The 26642-nt window shown below is 44.7% G+C and overlaps 1 protein-coding gene and 1 long non-coding RNA gene across 8 annotated transcripts in view; one reads left to right on the top strand and one right to left on the bottom strand.

Annotated features, from left to right (window-relative positions):
- The window catches only part of Myof (myoferlin), a 148396-nt gene that overhangs the window by 22345 nt on the left and 99409 nt on the right, over positions 1-26642 (top strand). For all 7 annotated transcript variants that reach the window (XR_015628477.1, XR_015628479.1, XR_015628476.1 and 4 more), the window contains 4 exon segments: positions 207-262; positions 1756-1847; positions 21096-21204; positions 24453-24540. Coding sequence is in view for 3 of the 7 variants with exons in the window: in NM_001354115.1 (NP_001341044.1) it covers positions 207-262; positions 1756-1847; positions 21096-21204; positions 24453-24540 (345 nt within the window). In the remaining 4 variants the exon portion in view is untranslated.
- Positions 1-26642, bottom strand: part of LOC100911555 (uncharacterized) — a 76095-nt gene that overhangs the window by 11615 nt on the left and 37838 nt on the right. Inside the window, exons 4-6 of the long non-coding RNA XR_015648202.1 lie at positions 7338-7453; positions 7066-7159; positions 6184-6774 (exon numbers count right to left, since the gene is read on the bottom strand). This is a non-coding gene — a long non-coding RNA (uncharacterized LOC100911555). The remainder of the gene's footprint in view (positions 1-6183; positions 6775-7065; positions 7160-7337; positions 7454-26642) is intronic.

Raw genomic sequence — 26642 nt, 5'->3', positions numbered from 1 at the left:
CATGTAGATCTTAAGGTGGGGGAAATGTTTTGAGATCCCTGTGTAAAACTGACTCGGGTGTCCCCCATAGCTGGCAGACAAAGGGGTTAATGGTTGGCATAGGAGGCTCTGAGGAATGGTTTTTAGGGGAACCAAATGGATGGTAGACTATCTTTAATTATTTCTAGTTGATTGAATCTCTTGCTTTTTCTTTTTCTGATTTGCAGATGAGAAAAAGAAAACAAAGAAAGTTGATAATGAACTCAACCCTGTCTGGAATGAGGTGACCTCATCGCTGCTATTTCTTCTTACAATTATACACTACACATGTATTCCTGTCATTCAACTCAAAAGTATTTTCATGGCTGTGTAATACTTTACTGAAGGGAAATCATGTTAGCTTCTTTAGATTGACCCCTCCCCCCATAAACACACACACACACACACACACACACATACACACATACACACACACCACTCACACTGTTGACTTCACGTCTATTTTTATAAGTGGCTCAGAGTTCAGTGTTTCTACAGATAGACCGAATGTTTCATTCAACCCACAGAGTGGGATTTTCCAAGTCTGACTAATTTTTTGATGACCAGACCCATTGTTTCTTTCAACTGCTGGGCTAAACATCCTTGGACCAGAGCAATGTCTTTGTTGTTCTCCCTGAGTCATCCGAGGGCGACTTCCCTTTCGCCCATCCTAAATCCTTCCCTCTGCCAGCCTCTTTTAACGTGGGGCCACATCTGATCATCAATGAGGGGTGCTGTGGAGCCTCTTGGGGCCTCCGTGGGAAACTCTGCTGCTCTGCAGGCTGTGAGGAAGTTTGCTCCCTATAACTCCCAGCACAGTCAATTGGACCCTAAGACCTATGAGGCCCTTTGAGCATTGCTGTGCACCCCTGACACCTAGCATGGAACTCCAAGGCTAAAACAAAGCAAAAACACATTTGCAGACTTCTATCCCTTCTGGGTTGGACATACCTCTCAATCTTCAGGACCCAAGGGGAGAGGTGTGCTGTCCCCTGAGGGCACTACCCACCTTAGTCCATCTTATTCCCAATGTGTGCCTCTCCCCCTCTATTTTACAAATGTAACGACCAAGTGAACATTTTACCTGCTCTTGTGTAGTTGAACCCAAACCTCAGTGAAATGCCATTGCCATGGTCTTTGGCATTGGTGGATGCGTTCTCATAAGAACTGTGAGCCTAACTTCTTCTACTCCAAAGCCATACGAGGTGGCTTAACAGGTTGCTCACTTTGAGTAACCCATTGATCACCCAATCAATCAAAGGCATCCCAGATGCTTTGTTATCTCTTTTTGCATCTCTTGCTAGAAAACAAGTTACCGAGTTAGAGCAAGAATCCGAGAAACAACAACAACTGGATAGGAGCACTGGCCACCGTAGGATTTACAAGGAAATGCATCTTAGAAGATGGGGTTCCAGTTGTTCATTACCATCCAACAGCAATGTACAAGAAGAGCAGGGCTTAAAAATAACCACTGAAGGAAGTATTTTCCCAAAGCTTGGTAGGCATCAGTTCATTTTTCTGACTATGAGTCAGAGGTTTGGTGACCCAACTATAGCCCCAAGATCTAGAAAATGCGAAGCCAGGAATGGCCCACTGGCTCCCTGGATCTCTATCTACTTCTCACCATCCGAACTACGGAATTTAGTAATTTAAAGGGGTGTTAGTGAAGATTACTGTCCAGTGTGTCCTCCATTCTCTTTAATGTCCTTTTCGTTTCCGCAACCTTTCTGTGAACAGATTTTGGAATTTGACTTGAGGGGGATACCACTGGACTCTTCATCTTCCCTGGTGATTGTTGTCAAAGATTTTGAGACGATTGGACAAAATAAGTAAGTTGCTCCCAGAGAACTTTTTAAAAACATTTTATATATCATCTTACTATTATTTGTATTGTTTAATTGCACATTATAACATTTTTATTGACATATCTGCAGTACTTTTAATATACTAGGGCTTCCATGCCCCTATGCTCTTACCCCTTCATGAGCCACGTCAGATGTGGCTATTCAACCACAGAACTTCCCTGCAGGACTATACGGTGTTCAACACTCAGCCATCACAAGTCTGTTGATCTCACACCTTCTTTGCCCTTACCTCTAGTCATTTATCTGAGTTGCAGCTACATTAGGTATAACAAAGATCTTTTCTTTGCTTGTGTGTGCTTTGCTAGAATGTGTGTGTGTGTGTGTGTGTGTGTGTACTGTATAGTATGTGTGTGTAGTATGCATGTATAGTGTGTATGTGTAGTGTGCATATGTGTGTTTATGTGTGTATTGTGTATATGTGTACTGTGTAGTGTGTGGCCATATGTATGTGTAGTGTATGTATGTGTAGTGTGTGTATGTGTGGTGTATGTATTACGTGTATGTGTGGTATTATTATTATTATTATTATTATTATTATTATTATTATTATTATAGCAGTGGTTCTCACTAAATCTTGGGCTTTCTGGTTTGGTTAGACAAGGCAAGCTGACCAGTGAGCCCCGGAATCCACTTGTATCTGACCCTGAGCATTAGGGTTACACTGTACCACAAATCCTGACTTTTTATATGAGTACTGGTGATCCAGACTCATGCTTGTGTACCAAGCACCTTACCCACTGACCATTTCTCCAGCCCTAGAATTATGGGTAAGTATTCTACCACTTACTCATGCCCCTTGTGACTAAAAGTTTTATTTAAATTATTTATTAAATTATATATTCTAGAATGGTCTGGTTCTACTCACTTACAAACTAAAAATTAATGTCATATTTTATTTGTTTGCTTTGGAGGCAGGGTCTCAGGTAATTCAAACTGGCCTCAAACTTGCTGTGTGGGGTAAGATGTCTTTGAACTTCCCAAGTGCTAGCATTATAGGGGTGCACCACCACACCCAGCTGGAATCTAACCTTTTAAGGTTATGTTGCACATCATAGTTTTGAGCCATTATGTGAAGAGTAATCTTGTGCCCCAACCTCCAGAAGAGAGTTTTGGTTCCCATAATTCAACGTCCTGGGGAAGTGGTTAGCAGAGCCCCACAGTAGCCTCTCACTGTCACGAGCTGTGTATTCACTCTTCTCTTCCTTGTGCTCCTCTCTCCACAAATGGAGACATTTTTCAGTGTTCTAGACAAGACCCCCCCCCCATTAGGAATTGTTAGAGGGCTCGCTCTCATGCCCCACAACATTTTCTAGTGGCTACACTAGCAAAATGTGAATGAAAGCAGAGAAGTTAATCCTACTGTTTTAATCCAGCATATCTGAGATGGCGTCACTTCAGCATGGGAGCAATGTGCCCTAAATCATCAGGATAGTGCTTGCACGGCCTATGGAATCCAATCTGCATTCTGTAGGACTCTTTTGTGTTTGTGCGTTTCTGTAGAGTGGTTGTGCAGTCTCTCTGGATCTCTACATTCTTTTCTCTAGTCGGAACAAAGGACTTACCTTTGTTATAAGCAGACCTACCTACATTTTGGAATTCTCATATCTTGCTCAATACAGGTTCATAACAACTGTTTATTGCAAGGGTTGGGGACAGCATGGTATGTCACTGTATGAGGGCTAAGGGGCATTTTTCAGTAGTTTGAGCTTTCCTTCTGCCTCATGAGTATGAGGGATCCAACTCAAGCAATCAGGCTTAGCAGAACGCACCTTTATCTGCTGAGCCTTCTCTTCATCCTTGGTTTTTGTTTTGTTGAGACAGGAGCTCATGTAGTCCAGGTTAACCTCTAATCCCTTGTCAAGAACCATATTTGACATCAGAGTTTAGCCAAGGCAGGCAGAGAAAAGGGGTATGGCACTGGTGACTGGGGTCATGCTGATAGCAGCCGATAGAGGCCTTGCAGAAAGCAACAGGGTCAGTACTAGAGCAGAACAAAACTTAATTATCTGGGACTGGCAAGAATGCCCAGTGAAAAGTTTAGAACTCTTTTAACTTTTAACTGTACATGTGTATACACACACACACACACACACACACACACACACACACACACACACACACAATTTGGTGGATTGAACAGAGCCCCAAAAGCCACACTTTATTTCTTCTCTAGCAATTTATATCTTTTTAGACAAAAGTTCTTTGTAAAATTACCTCACAGATAGAATGCTACACGAAAGGGGAGTTACAGAAGGATGTCGATAGTAAGTTCAAAGCAGTGTTTTATTCTTTAAGCTCATTATAAGTTCAGAGCAACGGTTTCACATGGCCTGGCTTTATCATAGTGCACACCTGAGGCCTCATCCTTGGACCTGACCTAGAATGAATGTTTTTTTTCTTGATCACAAATTGTTCTGAGCCTATCTCTCTTCTTAGTGTAATTTATGAAAGAAAGCTCATCGTATTCTTTATTATGAAGCCTTTACTTACTATTCTATGAGGAGGGGGCATATTCTATTCTTGATTCTAACTTTATTACATCTTTCTGGCAAAACAACAAAACCATTAAACTTTCTTCCTAAAATTATTTGAACCAAACCAGGAATTCTATAAAGTTATTAATCCATGTAGCATTAATTCATGAAAATTCTTCTTCATGTTGAATTGCAAGAAATTTCCCCAATAGGGTGAGCTAATGCCCAGGACTCATTAGGCTATGTAATAGTAGCAGGAAAGGCATATCAGCAGTGAGAAGCAATCCTGGGATGAAGTCTCTGGGACGGTGCCTCTCCAGAGCTCACCCATTGCAGTCAATGCAAAATGGTGGGTCACTTGCTTGCCATAGCCTTTCCTAGAGGGCTTCTGCAACCCCCTCTGTAACCAAGATTGATTGTCAAGTTCTTACCCTTCTTCCTTCATCTCCCAAGTGCTAGGATAAGAGGCGTGTACCACCATGGCCAGGCTTATGCCATGCTAGGGATTGAATCCAGATTTAATACATGCTAGGCAAGCACTCTACCCCCTGAACTATATCTCCAGACTGTGGCTGAGATATGTTGCTCTTATTTCTGGTGCTCATGTGAGCAGAAACTAGGCAAAACATGAAGCTGGTCCTCATCACTCTTTCATCTCTCTCCCCTTCTTTCCACCACTGACTAAGGCACCAAGTGTCCTCCCATTCTAGGGCTCCCATGGGATACCCACTCAGCCTGTGTGTCCTCCCATTCCAGGGCTCCCATGGGATACCCACTCAGCCTGTCCCTTCCAGTTAGGCAGTGTATTTTCTGCTAGTTCTTTTCTTCAGAGAAACTCACCTGGCCTGTAGCTCCATGTCCTTCAAGGTCCTGCATCAGGTGCTATCTGAAAACCTCAGCTAATCAGTGGTAAATGGGTGGTAGGAGCCTCAGGGTTGTCTTTGTTAGGGTCACTATCGCTGTGACGAGACACATTAATGGAAAGTAACTTGGAGGAAAGGCTGCATTTCACTTAACAGTTCCGTATAACAGCTCTTCTTCAAAAGCAGTAAAGGCAGGAACTCACAAAGGGCAAGAACCTGGAGGTGGGAGATGATGCTGGGGCCATGGAGGGGTGCTGCTTACTGGCTTGCTTCTCATGTCTTGCTCAGCCTGCTTTCTTATAGAACCCAGGACCACCAGCCTAGGGATGGCCCTACCCACAAAAGGCTGGGTCCTTCCCTATCAATTACTAGTTAAGAAAATGTCCTATAGCCAGATTTTTTTTTTTAAAATCAATTGAGTCCTTTCAGATGACTCTAGCTTGCGTCAAGTTGACATAAAACTCACCAGCACATGTCACCATCCCAGACACACTAAGTTTTACTCACTGAAAAAATGAACAAAAAGAATTTTAGGCTCTTTGGCCGCATCATGGGAGCAAATATTTTTAATGAGATCAGCTTTCTGCCCTAAAGATTTCTCTGTACACTTACTTACTACTGTCCTGAAAGTCTGACCCGAGTCAGCTTAGCTTGGAGCAGAGGGTATGTCTCCGATGTTCCCGTACTTTCTCTACTAAGAGCATACCTTGGAGACAATACAGAAACTTTAGCTCTCTAGACATTTCCACCAATCCGAATCTATGCCAGTCAAATTACCTGTACATTTTAGGGGTAAAAGCCACCTGGGAATAAACTGTCTATTTGTACAAAGTATCTGCGTGTTTGGTTTGTCTGCTAGAGATATGGCCTCAGGGATCTACTGGCTGCCCAAGGAGGAATGGCTTTTCAAGGCGGGGCTGAGGTTTTTCTACCAGTTTGAGAATGTTCTCTGGACTGACTTACCTGTTGCCATGGACACTGGCAGTCCAAACACAAGTTCCCACTTGGCTTCTGCTGTTCCATTGCTTAGGGCCTGTCAGCAAACAGTGCCAGGCTGCTGGGCTGGCCTGTGTGAGGTGGCCACACCCACAGGGATCAGCCTTGCCTGCTGGGCTTTGACTCAGCAGCTGCAGGGAAATTGCTCCAGGCTGGGAACCTGTTGGTTGTTTTACATGGCCTCTGTCGGTGGTTCATCGGTCATCTGACTAGCCATTCAGATTGAATGAGGGTGGAAGAGGAGCGGAAGGCCTCCTGCTTAGAGGAGACACGTGAATGGGTATTTTTAGAAGTCCATTTGGAGATGTGGGAGTGGAAGGATTTGTCCAGACAAAAGATAGTTCCCTCTACACACAAGCGATGAGCTCACTTGTTAAGGACTTGGGGGAGAGTCTTGGCTAGCCCCGGTACCCGCAGTCAGAAACCCAATAAGCCAGGGGCTCTTCTTCAAAGCGGTTTGAACCTGCTCAGGTTCACTCAGCAAGCCTGAGAGGGAGTCAGGTCATTTACATCCGGACTTAATGTCTTGACATTTTTGTTACTCTGGAAGCCTCTGACCTGTTGGAACAAGACCGTAGGTAGAGTGATGAATTCATTCTTTGCTAAAATGGAAGCAGGTTTTCTCTGTAATTATAAGAAACAACAAAACAACAACGACAACAACAAAAACAACACTCTCAATGTAGTAATCCTGTGCCTTACCTGGGCTTTTCTTAAAAGAAATCTCTCTCTCTCTCTCTCTCTTTTTTTTTTAGTACTGCTAGATAATAAGTCACTTCTGTTCCTACACTGCACGGGCCAAAGTGTGTTCAAAGACAGTTTCACATTTTATTTAATCTTCATACTGACCTTAGGAGAGCAGAGGAGACTCAAGGCTCAGAGACTTTGAAGACCCTGGTCCTTGTCATCCACTGGAGTTCCTATAAAACAATGCCCGGGGCTCCTGGATGGGCAGGAATGAGAGAGATTTCTAGGTCTTCGGATGTGCATGTGCATGCACACATACATGTACACATGCATGTACACACCCATGCACATTAGAACAAGAAGCTCAGGGGGGAGATGGCACCAGGCAGGGATTCTACATCTGCCCACTGTGCCTGGGATGCTCTTTCCCTTACATTGCAAATGTGACGTCTTGTCGTTGGTCCTTAGCACTTCAGATCCCCCGAGCCGTAGCATGGGCACCAGGCCTCTCACCATATTGGTACACTGTTCTATAAAGCTCTTAATGAGCCTAGGAATGATGTGAGAAAGAAGATATTAGGCCAAGTCTAAGAACTCAGCATATGTTGTTGCCCACAGGTGCTGTGTTTAGCTTGGCACTCTGCTTCATCTTCAAGGCTCTTGTATAAGTTATTTGTTTACTTCTCCCTTGTGCTAGACTGCGGACTCCACATGCATCTTGATCGATGTTATAGCATGAACAGTGTAACAGTGCCTGGCATGCATAGGGCTCTCAACGTTTGTTGAAGGAATGAGTTAACAAGTGTGTTTATGATACTCCTACATGGGTGCCATTTAACATCTACAGTCACCTTGTGACTGTCATGACAGACCACTAGCGGATCACTTGTGAAGAATCCATCCACATCAGCTCTCTGGAGCAGTTCTCAGATGAGTTGGTTTCGGCTACAAAAGGCTCTGGACAGTTCAACCACAAGGGACACAGCACCCTCAGAAAGGTGGTGCTCTTTTGAAGAGATGTAGAACTGAAGACTGGGCTCTCAGGAAGGCAAGAGGATGGATGCTAACTGCTGATATTCTGGAGACAAAGTGAGGCTAGTTAAAAACCCAGCTCTCAGGTATCAGGGAGTGGCCTAGGGCAAGTTGCTTGCTGTCTTCCAGCATCAGGATCCTCAGCCTTAAAGTACCCATAGTTTAGTGGATCTGCTTAAGGGAAGACATTGTTACAGGGTCTATGTTTACTCTCCCACCCAACACAATTAACAACCTGTGCACAACACAGGTGGGCTGTAGTTTTCAGATATCAGATGCTCCCGACATCGTGCTGTGGTCCTGAGAGAGGGAGGGAGTCACTCGAGCCAGCTACGCATTTTAGCACAGCGCAGGGAAAGGGTCCCAGGTAGATTCTGGCTCTCTCCCAGAGTCAGAGAGATGCAGGTGGGGTTCTAGAGATGCCAGTAAGCTGTGGAGTCAAGAAGGGGGAGACCCACAGAAGACAGGGAGAGAAGAATAGTGATTGACCCTGACGGCATTGTCACCAGATATGGATGGTGGAAGGCTGTGGAACTCCAGTCTGTAGGTTAGGAAAGATGGAGGAGGGTGTGGGCAGCAGAGATGAGAATTTATAAACAGGAGCCAAATAGGGCTGCTGGAGAATGAAAAAGACGATGTCTGTGACAGAACGACTGTAATTATGTCTGCAAGAACCTGTGTTTCCAGTGTTCTTTTCCCTCTGGGCAAGGCTCTGGTTTGCTATATTGTGCATAAGAAGGAGATATTGGAAAGTGGAGTCATACACCAAAAAGGAAAATTACCAAGTTCTTGCATAAGAAAATGCAAGGGGCCAGCTGCCTGATCCCTTTTCTGGGATTTCATTTGGCCAATCACTGGTTGGGTAACTCTTGAGAAGTTCCTTCATCTTTACAATGGGAACTACAGTACTTCCTCAGTGAAAGCTAGCTGGGGCACATCTGATGTAATTAGAGAAAGGCTAATTTCCTGACAAACAATGCAATCTCTGTTTTTGTGGGGCTTCAGAAATCTAGGGGTTAGGGTACAGCTATCCCACATGTAACTGCTTTTAATCTTTGTAACAACCCAGTCAGACAGTCATATCCTCAATTGACAAATGAGAGAAATATGGCTCAAGAGGTTCAGCAAATCACTAGGGTCACCCAGCTCCTTTAAGTGGAAATGGATGGAATTAACTGGGGATCACTAAAATCCTCATTTACAGAGCCCAGCGTCTCTGAGGTTTGTTTTCCTTCTATGTGTATGTGAGTATGTGCACACACACTCTCAAGCTGAGAGGGTGAGAGGATGGCCTAGTAAACACAAGTATGCAAGCATGCATGTACACACACACACACACACACACAGAGTATGTAGGCATGTGTGTGCACACACAGTATGTAAGCACTCCGTGTGCGCACACACACAGTATGTAAGCACACGTGTGTGCACACACATAGTATGTAAGCATGCATGAATACACATACAGTATGTAGGCATGTGTGTGCACACATAGTATGTCAGCACGCATGTGTGTGCACACACATAGTATGCGAGCACGCGTGTGTGCGCACACACACGGTTTGGGGAGCGATGAAATAGAAAATGAAGATGACAAAGTTGTGAAATATACAAACCTCCCAAGCAAAAGTGCTTTTCAGTTGGAGAAAACAGGAAATCTGTTGTTTTAAAATGAAAAAAGGATTCTTTTCTGGGGAAAAGTGTGGTCCTGCTTGTGAGACATGTTGGTTCTCTGTGTGTCAGAAACCTTGCTTTCAGCCTATGTCCTGTTATGCAGCAGAGCTTTGAGGCGCCCCCCTGAGAATGATGTAGATGCTCTGTCCTCAGTCCCCTCCTGAGAGGGCTTCGTGAGAGGTCAGACAGCTGTGGGTTATGGTTTAGGAGCAGCTCCACCAGCTGTGTGAAAACCTGAGCAGACCCGGGGGTACTGTGCAGTGGAATCCCTCATTTTGATTAAACAAACGACCCCCTCAAAACAAGCCCTTCATTTCCATCAGAGCAGCACAAGTATACGAAGACCAACACTGTTGCTGCTGGGTATCTTTGAATACCAGAGAGGTGTTGTAAGCATCCTATGTCCGATACATAGACGAACACGTCTGCGTATTTCCGCAATGTCAGGATTTATGGAATAACAGTAAAGTCATAAGGTGTGGTGGCTCCTTGGCAGCAGTTTGCCAGATGATCCCATTTTCCTTGACAGCTAGGACCAATCACAGGTTCTTTTATCCCAACCTTAATTACTGATATTAGCTCTCAAATCACATGTTATACATTACACAGTAAAGGTCTACCTGATTTTGTACATATGTATGTATGTATGTATGTATGTATGTATGTATGTGTATATGCATGCATGCATGTTACTTTGCAGAATGGCTACAAAAAATTAAAGAGGCGAGGCATTTCAAAGAACTCCAGAGGCCAAAGCTGGGAAATTGAGAGACATGCAAAGGTGCCTTCACGGGCACGAGACAGGAATCAAACCCAGCTACAGCAGAGCTGGAGAGGCCGTGAGACTCCTGGCTGCTGGTAATCGCGGTGCTGCTGCGGGATCTGAGTGCAGCTGCAACGGTGAGGTGAAGAGAAGGGCAAGAGCTGGTCTGTGTGGACAGACAGCTGAGTAGACGGACGGACAGCAGGTCTAGATGGGTGAGCGGATGGACGGGCAGTTCCTGTAAGCAGCACCAGTGGTGGGAGTGGGGACCCATGAAGCTGAAGCCCTGGGGACGGATGGACGTTCCCTGCTTATCTGTTCCTAGACCACAGTCAGGTGACAGGTCACCGTCACAGTGTTAGAGGTCCATCCATTTCCAGGTGAAGGGTTAATCCTTTTTTGGTCTGGCGTGTCCGATGAGCTCTCGGTTTTCCTACTGTGGTTTTAACATGCCCGTTGCCCCTACAGTCTCAACTGGCCTGAGAAATGTATAGGGCAGTCCCACTGGACTCCCAGGAATAGGTCATTTTTCAGTCTGTGCTGTGAAGATGGTGTCAGACAGACGGTGCCATGCACAGGTCCACCCAGATGCAGGGTCATCCTGCTTCCTCAAAATGGGGTCAAAAGCTGCCTGGGAATGGAATCTCTCCAGGCAAGATGTAGCCTAAAGAAACTACTGTCTTACATGATATGGGGCTAACTTAAGGCAGTGTAAAGAAGAGAGTGAACTACAGGACCCGATGAAGACCGAAGAAGTGTCTGTAAGTCCTGAGGCCTCCATTGTGGTTGTGAGAGTCGGTCAGCATGGAGCATGGACCTGGAGAAAGATGTGTGGAGAGCTAAAGAAGGAAAACATTTCATAATAACAGCAGCCAGGAAGCTTTAGAACTTAATAAACAATTTTCAGAGACACTGGACTATCTTCAGTTATAATGCCAGTTCACTCACTGGTCCCACAGACACTCACTAATGCCTCATGTGTGTCAGCAACAGCTGGGGGCACTGGGGACACTCCACATCTTTTATAGAGATCACAACAGGTCAGTGGGAAGGTGCAAAGTGTGAGTTTGATTTTCAGCCCTGCAAAACAAAGAAATCAACAAGTGCTCCTACCCGCTTATCTGAAGGTGGGGGATGGATTGTCAACAAGTAAATAGATACATAGTAGCATCAGAGGAAGGTCTTAGTAGGGGTTGTGGGGTTGGTGTAGATGTCCCAGTTGGCTGAGCACTCCATAGAACTTATTTTCAGTACTTGGACCAACTATGCATCTCTGTATTAACTGTCCCCTACTGCAGAGAGAAGTTTCTGGCCAAGGTTGATGGCCACACTAATCTATGGGTATGGCATCAATGTTTAGAGGGCAGTTTGACAGCATGCTGTTTAGCAAAAATCACAATAGTAGATCCCTCTCTAGGCCTGGAAGTTCATAGCATTCATTTTATTGATAATTTACTTTGAAATGCAAAAGCTTTTTTAATTTCATCAGATCCCGTTTGTTGACTATTGGACTTGTTTCCTGAGCGGTCAAAGTCTTGTCTAGAAAGTCCTTAGCTATACCTGTATTTATAAGTATGCTCCCTAGCTTTTTCCTAGCAGTTTCATGTTCGCTTGTTTTTAAAGATTTATCTATTTATTCATGTGTTTCTGTGAGTGCTTGCATGCATGTCTGTGCAGAGGTCAGAGGAGGGTATCATTGTTTTTCTATATCACTCTCTGCCCATTTCTTTGAGGCAGGGTCTCTCCCTGAATCTCGGGCCTTTGTTTTCTTGACTAAGCAAGAAGTCAGCAAGCCCTAGTGTTCTACTGTCATGTGGGTTCTGAGATTTGAACTCTGGTCCTCATGATTGTGGAGGACATGCTATTAACCTCAGAACTTTTTCTCCAGTTCCTTGTTTGTTCTTTGAGACACTCTTGTGTAACCTGGGCAGACTAAAGTCATGGCAATCATCCTGTCTCAAATCCAGAAGGGCTAGGATTATAACATGGGCTATGATATTCAGCATTTTCAAAGAAATCTTATGCATTTATTTATACCCAGCTGCTCTGCCCACATCTTTGAGATTTGGGCTGGGCATGGGTCCAGTGTAAGTATCTCCCTATGCTTTTCTTAGGTTCCTTTTTCTAGAGTAGCATCTGAAATAGTTAAAGCACATTTTTTTAAATGTACCTGGTATGTTGCTATTCCTTTAATCCCTATCTCAGCACTATTAGATAAGATTTGTCAGCCCCATTTTTAGATACAGAATCAGGGAGCCCGGAGGAGTTAGTCTGTACATAGCCTGTAGTGCAAAGCTGAGTCCAAGTTACATTTCTGTCTTCGCTGTCCCTTTACCTTCTAGGGTTCACATATGACTGAATGAAGGAATGTGTTTATGAATGATAGATCTGATTATGATGTTGAGGGAGTTAGGCAGCCAGAGTCTGGGAATTCCACTGACCTATTGCATCAGACAAGCATAGATTACATTCTTGAGGACCTGGAGGTCAGAATTGGTCAGGAAGAAGGAGCAAAGTATCAGGATACAGTCGTTCATTACAATATTTATTTATTTACTTATTTTGTGTGTGTGCGTGTGTGTGTGTGTGTGTGTACCCATGCCATAATGCACATGAGGAAACCAGAGGAATCAGCTCTCTTCTTCTACCACATGGATAGCAGGGATCCAAATCCGTCATCCTATTTGAAGGCAGGATCTTTTACTGCTGAGCCATCTCACCTACCTGACTGCAGTCGTATTTAGGAAATAGTATTGAGGGTGTGGAGTTTGTGGAGAAGGCAGGAGGCTTGCTCACATCAGGTTTGGGAACACTGTGGAGCACCACTATGCCTGCATTTTGGTTTTTGGTTTGTTTTTTTTTTAAAGCCCACGAAGCCTTTAAAAGGCCAAGAAGAGAGCTGCAGGCCTGTCTTTAAGAATCCTGGTCTGTAGTAAGACGGGAAGGCCGTAAGAAGGTGTCTAGATATAGATGCAACTCTGTTGACTACAGTTTATTCCGGGAAAGAATTAGATCTCTATACCCATTTCTCAGCTGTGACCCTGTAGATCGTACAGAATGGTTTTGAAATACCAGGGGTCCCTCACTTCCTGATCCTGCTTTGCCAGCCCCCGTCTCCGGGCTCCCACGAGAGTTGCTGGGATGGCCATGGATATAGGCATCATCCCAAGGCTCTGGAGTGGTTAATGATTAAGAGCACTTGCTTGGCAGAGGACCTGGATTCAGCTCCCAGCATCCATATGGTGGGTCACAACCATCTGTAACTCCAGTTCCAGAGGACTAAGCTTCCTCTTCTGGTCTCCATGGTCAATATGAATGCACACAGTGCACTAATATACTTGTAGGCGAAACACTCATACACATAAAATATAAATAAAGGAAAGAAAAAGAATCCCCTTAAGAAACAGTCCAACTCTAATCTCTGGGAATCTGCATGTACTTGGTGCTGTTGCTGCTGCTGCTGCTGCTGCTGCTGCTGCTGCTGCTGCTGCTGCTGCTGCTGCTGGGAGCTTTGAGGGGTGCTCTCTGAGGGACAGTGGGAAAAAACCAGAGACCAGTGAGGATGGGCCCCTCTGATGCAAGTGAATCAGAGAACTGAGGGAGTGCCTTTTGGGGGGCTTTCACCTTGGTAAGGGACCCTGGTACCATGACCTGCTATTACAACTGTGTCCAAGAAGACACCCCTCATTGTCACTTGTCAATGCTTGTTGAGGAAGAGTACCCAGAGCCGTCACCACAGGTAGAGGAGTCAGTACCAGTTGAACTACAGTAGAAGAGAGAGATGGGGTTCAAGACCCCACGCAGCTCAGCCACATTGAACTTATAGCCAAGGGACAGGGAGGGGTCGATGGATAGAAAATTCCTGGAAGGAAGTATCCGGGATAGGGAAATTCTGGCTAAACCAACCTAACAGGATTCTTGCTGAAGGCAGGCCTGGGTGATTCCCCAGTCATGTGGGGGAATAAAGAATCTGATCAGTTATCAAAGGTGGTCAATCAGATATCCAGGGTGGGGAACATGTTAAATTCAGCAGGGACCTTTGTTAGAGCTGAACCTGAGGCGGAAGTACACGCTCTGTGTAGGAGAAGGTTCCTAGGAGAAAGTTTGGCTCTCCCAAAACCTTTGTCCGCGGCCTTGCTTCTCCCAGCAGTCTGGCTTACCCTAAAGAGCATGCTTAGCTCACTCCTTATTCTCAAGACCAGGGAGGAACTTGATGGGCACAGGCCCAGAGGAGGGAGCAGTGTGGGGAATCCATATGAAGTGGTACAGGCCTGTCCAAAATGACAAACTCAGGTAGCCAGAGCCAGGGCCTTCAGAGAATGGGCAGCTTGGTCTTTTAAGATCTCCACAGGGGATTTGGGAACTGTTGAGGTTTGGAAAGTTTTTTTGGCCTCAGCCCAGTTGCAGGCCACGATTCCTCCCAGAGAGTGGCTGGGTTATCCGTTTACAGTCCCTAGAAGCAGAAGCCGCGAGTGTCCAGTTCGTTATCAGGCCTCCAACAGAAGGGGATTTTCAGCAATCTCCGTGGTGATGCCTGTTACCCAAGAAAGGACCTGGTGAGCTGTATATGTGAGCGTCCCTGCTGAGGCCTCAGCCAGCAGGATCCTTACTCACCACAGAGGCATGTGGCTGTGAGTGGGGGCCCAGGCTGTGGGGAAAACATTTCCATTCCTCTTTTTAAACCCAGTTGTATGTTTCCAGATGAACACAGAGATGGAGAGATTCTTAACTGACACTGCTTAACTGCGTTAGCGAGCTTGGCTCTCAGCTCCCCCAGGCCCCAGGTATAGTTCCGTGCCGTGCAGACAGGCCTGACTCTTGAGTTCTATGTCAGTCACAGACTGAAGGAGCAGTTAGTTCCCCAAGGAGAGCTGCAGAGCCAAGACCTTGGCGTTTCTTCTACTGTAGCTTCCTTTTGGGACTGTGGCCCATCTGTTAGAGCCTTGGGAGCTGTCCATGGGAGACTCATTTTTCTGTGAACCACAGGGCAAAGCGTCCCCGTTACCCTCACGTCTTATCATCTTGGCTCATTTACAGTATCCCGTTAGTAACAGGCTGAGTGTCACCTCCTTTAAAGGAAGTGAGCATATAGTCCCGTCCCGAGTGTAGGAGGTCAAGTTATTGTTCCCCATGTTCTCACCACTTTCTGTATCTAGGCAACGCCCCAGAAAACAGGCCTGGCTGGCTAACCTGAGAGGTGAGGCGTAGGACTGCAGGACTGACGGACTGACGGACTGACGGCAGGCAGTGTTTCCTTCAATCCAGTCAAAGGTCTCAGAAGCCGTATCTGTGTTTGCATCTTTCTCAACTCAGCCTCACTGTCAACATATCTTCGGGATTAGTCTCTCCAGGCTTTTCTCAAAACACGGTCTTTACTTCGCACGCACATGAGTGCACCCGCCCGCGTGCACACACATGTGCGCACACATGTGCACACACATGTGCGCACACATGTGCGCACACGCACACACACACACCAAGTTTTCTTTTACATGCCCTCCCCCACAACAAAACCATCAGAATTTTAGGATGAGAAATTAAACCTTAGCAACGGGACTCAAGGTTCTTAAAGAAGGGATTGAGGGTAGAGTATATAACTGGCTCCCTTTACTCCGCCCAGTTCCTGCACAGTCATCTGTTACTATCCTCTCTGGGGAAGGAAACCCAGCAAACTGAGTCAGCACAGGTTACTAACCTTGCATAAAAAGATGAGCAGTCAGGCTTTGTGTGTACTCAAGTCCTTTCTTTCAGTTACCACAGACCCCACTGTCCCGACTGTGTCGTGGAACTTTACTTTTTTTTTTTTTTTTTTTTGTAATTCTCTTACTGTCTTCCTCTTTGCCTCTCCACTGTGTGTGAATTAGTTGTGATCTGTGCGTTATAATTTTGAAGGCAGAAACCCTGTCTTTCATTATGGTGTCTCTGAAACAATTCTAGTTTTATACACACAGCTCAAAAACTGGTAAGGTAAGAAAAGAAATACGTCACACACTATAATTTCCTAAATAGACCTGTGTGAGATATTTCTTACTTATAAGCCTAACCTGGGAAATTATTCATGTCTGTCCATTTGTTTGACCAAGTTGTTGAACTTGGGCTACCAAAGGAATTGTTCCCCACCCCACCCCCAGGTGATTTTGTCCTCTAGGACACTAGGTAATGTGGGCGACGCTTTGATCTGGTCTCAGGTGATGGCTCAGTCCCACACCAGGCCTCTTTCAGTTCTGCATGGCCTAGCCACAGCACCCTGCCTGTTCTCAGATTGATTTACCACTGACAAGAGACCCAGGTCATTCTGGCTCTAGCTGGCTTTAACAAAAGGAAATCAGTACATGTTCAAGTGTGTGATGTCAGTTTCTTACTTATAGAACTACACCACAAATCACAGACTGAAGAATAACATGTGTTTCCCATCTTACCAGACAGACACCACATTTAGACAAAGCCAGACAGGTTTTCCTTAGAAGAAAAGGAAGAGAACACATTTTGTTCTTTGTGGGTGTTGAGTGTAAGGTGTGAATGCCTATGGAGTGTGTGTGTGTGTATATACAGTGTAAGTGCCTAAGATATATATATGTGTATGTGTGTGTATATGTGTGTATGGTGTGAATGCCTGTGATGTATGTATGTGAGAGTATAAATTCATGTTTGCCTGTCATATGTGTGTGTTTGTGTATGTGTGAGTGTATGTGATGTGTGTGTGTGTGTATGTGTATATAGTGTAAGTGCCTGAGATATATATGTGTGTGCCTGTGATGCGTGTGTGTGTGTGTGTGTGTGAGTGTTTGGTATGAGGTACCTGTGATGTGTTTGTGTTTGTGTGTGTGTCTGTGATGTGTGTGTGTGTGTGTGTGTGTGTGTGTGTGTGTGTGTGTGTGTGTACATACCACTGTGCACATGTGGAGGCCAGAGGACAACCTTTGGGAGTCGGTTCTCACTTGCACCTCACTAAGCAAGGTCTCTCTTGGTTTTGCTGCATCTCCACACAGCACAGGTCAGCTAACCCACAACCTTCTATCCGTGCTGGGGGTTACAGGTGTGGGCTACCACATCTGGCTTTTAACATGGGTCCCGGGGATCAAATTCAGGTCTCTAGGTTTACTCCCCAACCCTCCCAGATGACTTATTTGTCTTCCTAACTTTTGTGTGAGTGATCATGTGTACAGACAGACACATGTGGGGAGACCAGGGGTCAACCTCAGGTGTCACTCCCCGGGAGCAAGCTATCATGCTTTTGAGATAAATTCTCTCTTTCACTGGCACCCAGGCTACCTGATTGGTTAGGCTGGCTGGACAGCAAGTCCCAAGGCCCCTACCCCCATCTTCACCTTCTCAGCACTGGGATTACAAATCTGCACCCCGCTTGTAAAGCTTTTTACACGGGTACAGAGCTTGGACTTAACTCTCTGTGCTTTTGCACCAAGCACTTTACTGACCCCAAATCCCATTTCGTTATTTTTAAAAATCTCAACTGGTCCATCCCATAGCTAATAGCCCCTTTTAAAAACCATGAATCAAAGCTCTCCTGAGGTATCCACAGGGGCTGCAGGAGAAAGATGGGTGCGTACAGTAGCTGTTTTGTTGTGTGGAGGTGGAGTGGGGTGTATCTCTCTGTCCTCATCATAGAGGAATCAAACCAAGGAAGAAGAAAATGAAGCTCACAGTATATAATTGTTGTCTTAATATGCTAACATTCATTAAAGTACTGTATAAAGCTTCTAGGCGTTCTCAGCCCTGTCTAGTGGACCTCACTGCTGTAAAGCTCTCATCCTTCTGAAGGCAAATGCCTTTTCTGTTGCTGGCAAGGGGCTGCCTCGTGCCATGTCAGAAAAGACGGGAACCTGCGATAGTACACACAGCTCCATATCAGAGTGTTCACTCTTCCAGGAATCCATGGACAAGTAGTCCAGATTACTGGGAAAACTGTCTGAAACTGCAGTGACATTCTGGTCTTGTGCAATGGAGTCTACTATTCCCAGAGAGTAAAGCAGCTTAACACTGAGACTCCCTGAGGGATGTGGTGAGTTACAGATCCACACTTACACCTGGTCCTGTTTCTGAGGACCCGGAAACACACCTGTACCTCCAAGTATGGCGTACCTACACCAACAGCGGGACCTCGAAAATGACTTGTTTGACCTCTGACCTCAGCCTTCACTTCCTTTTTTTCTCCTGATGGTGCAAAAGATTGAGCTCTAGGCCCTGTGCATACTAAGAAAGGACTGCCCGCCACACCCACTTTCAGAGTTTTAAAGAATAAATGCATCCTAAGATGAATTAGCATTCTAGAAAATGAATTTTCCTGTTTATTACTTATGCCCATGAGTATACATTGCCTAGAGGTACATGAAAATAATCAACTAGTCTCTTCATCATGTGCTACTGTTGGGGATTTTTTTTTTTTTTTTTTGGAGTCAGAATTTTCCTGTGTAGTTCAGGCTAGCCTTGAACACTTGATTCCCCCTGTCTCTGTCTCCTGGGCGCTCAGATTATAAGTATGTACTGCCATGTTTGGCAGGCATGGTGGTGCATGACAGCAATGTCAATGCTTAGGATGCAAAATTAGAAGGAGTTATGAGTTTGTGGCCAACGTAGACTATATACTGAGTTCAAGTACATACTGGGTTAGTTACCGTATCTTAGCTACTTTTATATTGCTTTGACAAAACACCATGACCAAGGCGATATAATAAACCAAAACATTATTGGGCTTACAGTTTCAGGAGGTTAGATGGTAGTTGAGCAAAGGCATGATGGCAGAACCAGCTGCGAGCTCACATCTTAGTCTATACGCAAGAGACTGAGAGCAGTGCTCACTAGGAATAGTAAGTCCTTTGAAACCTCAAAGCTCCGCCCCCAGTGACATACCTCCAACAAGGCCACACCCTCTAATCCTTCCCAAACAGTTCCCTCAACTGTTTGTCCGGTGGAGGGGGGTTGGGGTGTATCTCTCTGTCCTTACCATGTTAGGACCAAGTTTTTCAACATATGTGCCTATAGGGACTATTCTTATTCAAACCACACACCCTGTCTCCAGCACAAAACAGAATGAACAGAACTATGAATGTCTTTTGACCCGGAGATGTAACTCAGTGGTTGGGTGCTTGTCTGGTACCATTTAAGGCCCTGAGTAGCATCACAAGCACACAAAAATCATCTACTCCACCACTTGGGGCTTGGGGCTTGGTTTCCTATTTCAATGCTGGTGATATTCTGTTTTATAACATTGCTCCCCATTAGTATGTCACTGGAAACGTCAGCGAGCTGTAAGTAATCAGACATCATTCTTCCCGTTTCTCTATCACAAATTTGTGGCCTACACATTAAACTAAAAGCACACCCCAAGCTTTGAGCCTCTCTGGTCCCCTCCTCCACCCACATTCCAGGTCACCTCCTCCAAGTTTAGACAGTTTTCCATGGATTATCTTCCCCCTTTACACATGTTAAATAGACTAAATCCCAGTGGATGTGTGTTCTAAAAAAAAAAAAAAACCTTTTAAAACATGCTTTAATTAAATAAAAATTTCTATATTCATTAACAGTAACTGAAGACTTACTCATTCTTTCCACCATTCCCCAAAGACCTTTTAAGTCCCTGCCGTGGGATTGGAGCAGTGAGCAAAACAGAGGCAACGGGTGTGTCCGGGGAGCGTATGCTAGAGACAGACCTGAGTTTGCTTCTGTTTTCAGTCTTGTGCTGCAGGGAGCAGGAGCATGAGTTGACAGAGACTTGTAGTGATTCCAGGGGCCAGGAAGAGAGAGCAGGAAGTACACCCTCATTTAAAAGCTGCTACAGAGAGTATGAGCTAACAAGTCAACCCCATTGTAATCTAGGAGCCTGGTCTTAAAGTAACGCTTCAGGAAAATTGACTTGGGAAAATGTTCAGTGGGCAGTTTCTGGGTCCCCATCAGAGGACTGCTTTCCTTGCCTACTGAAGTTTTCCATACATCTTTCTCTCTCTATGGATTCTGGGAGCCAGTATTCAGTTGTAGCCTCATTCCCTCATTCATGATCGTCAGAATTTCAGGGACACTACAGTTTGACCCTCGGATGACTCTTTCTCATGGGGAAGTAACCCATGTTCTGCTCGCTGTGAAATACTCCGGCCCACATTAGTTACGTGGTGGTGTTGTTGACAATGTTACTGGAGATGTCAGGGTCCAAGCCTGGGCTCTGGCAACCCTCACAAGTGAGGCTCAGCCACTCATCCTCAGGAAGCCAATGAAAGAGACACATAATAGTGAAAGGCAGAGAAGGGACGACAGTGGGAAGAGGGACAAATAGACTCCATCTTTGGGGTGTTAATGGGAGGTTTAGGTCTAATTGGGGGCAGCAGATATGAAGAACTAAGTAGTCCTGATCAAGGTGCAGTCCCATCCATCAGTGACCTCTCATTCTTACTCTCATACAAGGTAGTCTGACAATTGTCACAACTATGGGAAGTTTCTTCCTAGGGGACAAGTTCCTCTTCTGGCTGCTATGATGTTCTAACCTTTTTTCTTCTCTTCGCACAAGTCTCCTAGAGAAATTTCAATTCCTTGGGCACCATTGTTTCTGTAGTCTGATAGCCAAAGAGAGGAGCATGTATGTCTCTTTAGAGTATCTGCATTTCTGCTGGGGCAGATACAAGGATAAACGCATGTGAGGGTATTGGATGTTCTAATGGCCGGTGGATGTGTGCCCCCACTTAAGCTGCTGGGTGCTTTCTTGTTTCCCCTGCAGATTAATTGGCACAGCAACTGTGTCCCTGAAGGACCTGATCGGGGACCAGAACAGATCTCTGCCCTACAAACAGATCTCCCTGCTAAACGAGAAGGGACAAGACACGGGGGTGAGTACTTTTCTGTGGAAAGACAGAGCAAGATGGTTAAGGGACAACCCATTTAGGAAAGACTTTAGTTTGACAATCAGCTCACTACACAAACTACTGGAAGTTTGGTTTCACGATAAATGGATCCATTTGCCAATGATATGGGCCTTATCCTCAATTTTCAGTCACAGAATCAGCAAATTTGAGATTTGATTTTATTCGACAGAATTCCACATGGTAAGCATGGTTGAAGCTCAGTGTTACCCACATGGGTGTTGGCATTTGGCTTTGGATATCAGGCCTTCAGGTCGGGTATCTAACATGCCAGACAAAGGTTTGTATTGCCGTCTGTGCTATGATGGTAATATCACCATCTTTATCACCACATTGATTACCGAATGTCTTCTGATCCCAGCCCCTCTATATGAGTATATATTGTCTGACACAAAATCAGAATTCAAAGCTCCCAGCAGTTGGGAGGTTGAGGTAGGATGATTTCTAAGAGTTTCAGCTTCATTTATTAGCGAGTTCCAGGGTAGCCAGGAATACATAATGATACCCTGTGTACAAAAAACAATCCAAAATGTATTTTAAAAATTGATTGAGTAACTAAGGTTTAGATGCTATATGGCTACTAAGAAGTCTTCAAATGCTATCATGATCAGCCCATGACCTCTGAGCCCTTCATTTTCGAACCAATTTATTTTACTTGTAAATCTGGGCAATATTTTTATACTAGAGCGTAAGCGCGAACATAGGGGAGGCCTCTCAGAATCCAAGGTAGAGGATGCCAGGGACGCTATGCTGATCTCCAAGGCTATATCAGCCAGCCAGAAGTCAGGATTCTGATCATAACACATACGTTCAAAATGTTCTTTGCCATTGGACTACCCAAAGAGAGAAAAGATGTCATGGCAAGACAAGATGCCATATTTTTTTCTGGCTTGCTGGAATTTTTGGTGTTGTTTGGTTTTTGGTACTTATGTACACACAGACACACATACACATACACAGACACACACAGACACATACACACACAGAGACACACAGACACACACAGACACATACACACACACACAGACACACAGACACACAGACACACAGACACACACAGACACACACACACACACACACAAAAATATATCCATGCATGTATATAGCACAAGAGATTTCATAGACTGTTCTAAAGCAGCTGAACTTTTGGGGCTAGGATGAACACTGCCCCCAGAGTCCTCTCACCCCCACTGAGATCACTAACTGCACTGAAACAACTGGGACCACTGCATGTAAAATAGCAATGTGCTAGGTTTTAAAAGTAGTTTCTCATGTTATATTTGAGCCCCGTGGTCACAGCCTTCATATTGAACCTTGGTCTGTGAATGAGTAGCTGCAGACGCTGCTCTTGTGACTGCTGCTTGCTACACATACCCATATGTATATTATGAATATTAAGAACATATTAGTTCATGACCTGTTCAGCATCCCCAGACAAGTCTCAGGCACCGAACGTGCTGATCCACAAGGAAACACTCACTGATCAGCAGACAAGAAATACAAGAGCAATACAGACGGATGTGTCTATACATGCTTTTGTGAGAGTCATTAACCACCGCAAAACCAGTGAATGGAGGGAGAGGGCCCACTTAGATTTGAACTTCAGATAAATCATGAGTCACTTTTAGTGTAGCTGTGTCCTAAATATTAGAATATCTTATCCTGTATTTCATCTTCTGTAATTTTTTTTTTTACTTTTTATTTTATGTGTGTGGGTTTTTTACCTGCATACATTGGCCGTAGAGGCCCGAAGAAGGTGTCAGATCACCTGAGTCTGGAGTTTCAGAGCCGCTGTGTGAATGTTAGAAATCAAATCTGGGTCATCTGAAGGGCAGTCGGTGCTCTTAACTGCTGAGCCATCTCTCCAGCCCTGCATTTTTATCTTCAAACCCAGTGTGTGTGGGATTGGAAGTGGAGAATCCCCCTTTGCAAAGGGCTTCCTTAATTTTGGAGTTTGTCTTTCCCCACATCGGGTATTAATATCCCTTTCATTTATTAAATGATCGTGATAGTCAATGGCATGTGTTTGGTGAAATAAAAATTAGCAACCCTTCTTCAAGGTTGAGGATATAGCTCAGTGGCAGAACACTAGCATATTTGGGGTCCTGGTTCCCATCCTTGGTACTTTAGGGCAAAGAGCAAATTTTTTTCATTTGTTTGTTTGGTTGGTTTTTTAAGATTTCTTTCTTTCTTTTTTATTTTATGTGCATTGCTGTTTTACCTGCATGTATGTCTGTGTAAGAGTGTCAGATCCTCTGGAACTGGAGTTACAGACAGCTGTGAGCTGCCATGTGGGTGCTTAGAATTGAACCGGGGTCCTCTGGAAGAGCAGCCAGTGTTCTTAACCACTGAACCACCTCTCAGCCCAGGTTTTTTTGTTTTGTTTTGTTTTTTAATTTTCTACCAAACTTCTTTGAAGTGTTATAGGTTAGTGAAGAACAAAGACATAAGCATTGCTTTGTTGCCTTTTTTGTTTGATTCCTAAGTTTCCTGGGATCACAGTTAACGTAGTGGGGGATGACATCAAGTTTAACTTTATGTTTGTACATTTGTCTTTTCTTTAATCAGACTCGGTTCCCCTTCCATTCTCTTACGACTGTGCTATTATAATACCGTTTTGTTAGTCACGAAATTCTTCCCTCTGGAGAACTATCAAAATAAATCTCAGTAATTAGTATTCATGGGCAACCAATGAATTATTCATTTTTTATATGAGTACAGTGTGGCTGACTTCAGACACACCAGAAGAGGGCATCGGATCCCATTACAGATGATTGTGAGCCCCCATGTGGTTGCTGGAATTGAACTCAGAACCTCTGGAAGAGCAGTCAGTGCTCTAAACAGCTGAGCCATCTCTCCAGCCCGAATTATTCATTCTTAATGAACATCTCTGGTTGTGCTATGAGCAGAGGCCATCTCTACTGCAGGACAGAAGCTCGCTACAGGTTCACACTTGCTTGTCACAGCTTTACTTTAGTCCTTGAGGTTGCCCTTGGCAACCTGTGAGAAAGCATCTTCTTTCCAGCTCTGCCCTGGCTCACCCAGAGTAAGATAGGCATAAGTCGAACATAACATCATCGCCCTTCCCACCTTTGTGGTCTCACTTTCATGCCCAACCCCTCCAACACTCCTACCCATGATGAACTGTTCACACTAAGTCCGTAATGTCCTCTTCCCTGCACTGACTCTCTATGCAATGGATTCTTTCTACTCAGGCCACCATTGACCTGGTGATTGGCTATACCCCACCTTCAGCTCCATATCCAAATGATCCGAGTGGGACCAGTGTGACAGGCGTGGGAGGTAAGCTGACCCCTCCTGATGGCCCCTCTCATCCCCAGGAGATTGTTCCCCAAAGGGAATCTGCTAAACACGCTAAGAGAGTCTCTAGAGAAATGCTGCCTTTATAGTGCCCATAGCTCCCTGCCCACCAGACAGGTGCAATTATTTACAACACGCCTTTCCAGCAGAGGGGAGGATGGTGAGCACTCTGGCAGTGAGCTGTCCAGGGCACACAGACTGTAGAACCATCATGGTCTTGCTTCAGCTTTGTGATTTCCACTGAATACAAAGTCTCGGGTTGTGAGTTCAAGAACCTTCATATTTTACAGCTCCCAAAGTTGTGATGGCTGGGATGTGTTCTCAGGCACCTGTCTCATGACCAATAAATACCCTTGGACTGGCTCTCTTTTTCTTTCTCTGAGCCTTGATCCCTTTTCCTTGCCTCACACACCCCTCAGTACTATAGCACTTTGTTTGCTTCAGCACAAGCCACTTGTCCTCCTGGGTCACTTGACATCAGATGTCATTCTAGACAGGGCTAGCCTGGGGTCTCTGGGATGGGCTTCAAGCCTGTACCAAACAAGTCACCCTTTCACAAAGTTGAATTTGAGTTCCCTTGTTTTTCTACAGGGTAACAGTGCTGCTGAAAGTGAGTTTTGTCCCAACGAGACAGGGAAGTCTCCGGAACAAGCTGTTTATTACGTTAAATACAGTGGAGGGAGATTTTGTCTATTTACATTGGCCATAGGAACCTACAATACTCTGTGCCACAAATACGATTCCCTCATAGCAAGTCTCTGCTTCATTAGAAATGAGCCACCCTCTCAGAGAAGAAATAAGCCTCTCCCAAGATTCCCTTTACCCGAGGCTGATTCTCACACTTGGCATGATGTCATCTGTGGAAGCCTGGTGTCCTGGCAGCACTGTAGTCTAGAGGATCACACAGGCCCAAGAAGCTGTCTCCCTGACACTCCATGGCAGGCCATGGGCAAACACTGGTCAGGCCTAACACAGAGATTCCCACCATCCCAATTGGCTTGAAGGGCTGGACGGTGGTAGAGATGAGTTCCTTGAATTTGGGTTTTAAAGACCATCACTATACTATACTCTATGGGATCACTGTGCTGTACTCTACTGCATCACTGAGCTGCAAAGGAGCTGGCTGTGTCAGAGGACAATGTAAATGTAATATGACAAGGTAAAGTTTTTTCCTTTAGAAAAAATGTTTCATTAATCTATATGTATTCACATTCTTTGTTATATAAAGTTCTTACTCACCAAGTCTGGGTCGAAGGTAACAGTCTGACTCAGGCTTAAAGTCACTTATTTGAGGAAATACAAAAAAGTGAAAGAAGGAAGAAAAAAGGAAGGAAAGGGATAGACAGACAGACAGACATAGAGACACAGGACTCAGAGAGACAGAAACAGAGACACAGAGAGACAAGGAGAGAGAACTAATTTTTACTAATTAGGAAAAACAACCATTGTTTTTCACTTTTGCACACTTTAATGATATGCACAGAGTACTGGGCCCAGATCATCACCCCTTTAACTCTTAAAGAATTATCATTTTGTATAAAAGTAATGAATGTTTTTCTTATATAAATATTTTCAAAATTTAAAAAATGTAGTTTGTTATCTTTTCTAATGCAAAAGAAATTATCTGCTTATTAAAATGCAAAGCAGCATAGAAAAGACCTCGGAAGACACAGGGAGGAAAAAAAGGATCTCATTCTCCTGAGATGCATCTGCCCACAGTGATGAGTGGCGTTAAAGGTGTCCACTCACATGGTGGCTGCTGCTGGGAGTGTGACGTCTTAGTGCACAAAAGTTAGATGGCCAAAGGGTGCCCTCTGCAAGTCGGAAAAAAAATAACTAGTTCTGACCAGAGAATTGAACACTTTAGAAGTTTCTTCTGAAAGAATGCTTTCAAGGAGCCCTTAGGTCAAAACGGCAGAGGATTCAGAGCTTGGTGCGTTAATGAGTGACTGAAAGTGTGTGGTGTCAAAGATGTCCCCTTACAGACCGACCGCCTTAGAAACTGGTCCTGTGCCAGGAAAATGGGATGAACCAGTCTGAAGATTTGGCAGCCTAGAGACTTGTTACCATGGCAACCTGTTCAC

The sequence above is a fragment of the Rattus norvegicus genome, chromosome 1 (assembly GCF_021556685.1).
Source record: "Rattus norvegicus strain SHRSP/BbbUtx chromosome 1, alternate assembly SHRSP_T2T, whole genome shotgun sequence".
In the NCBI taxonomy this organism is placed as follows: domain Eukaryota; kingdom Metazoa; phylum Chordata; class Mammalia; order Rodentia; family Muridae; genus Rattus; species Rattus norvegicus.
Note: the sequence above shows the minus strand (reverse complement) of the source record. Positions and strands in the feature narration are given on the sequence as shown.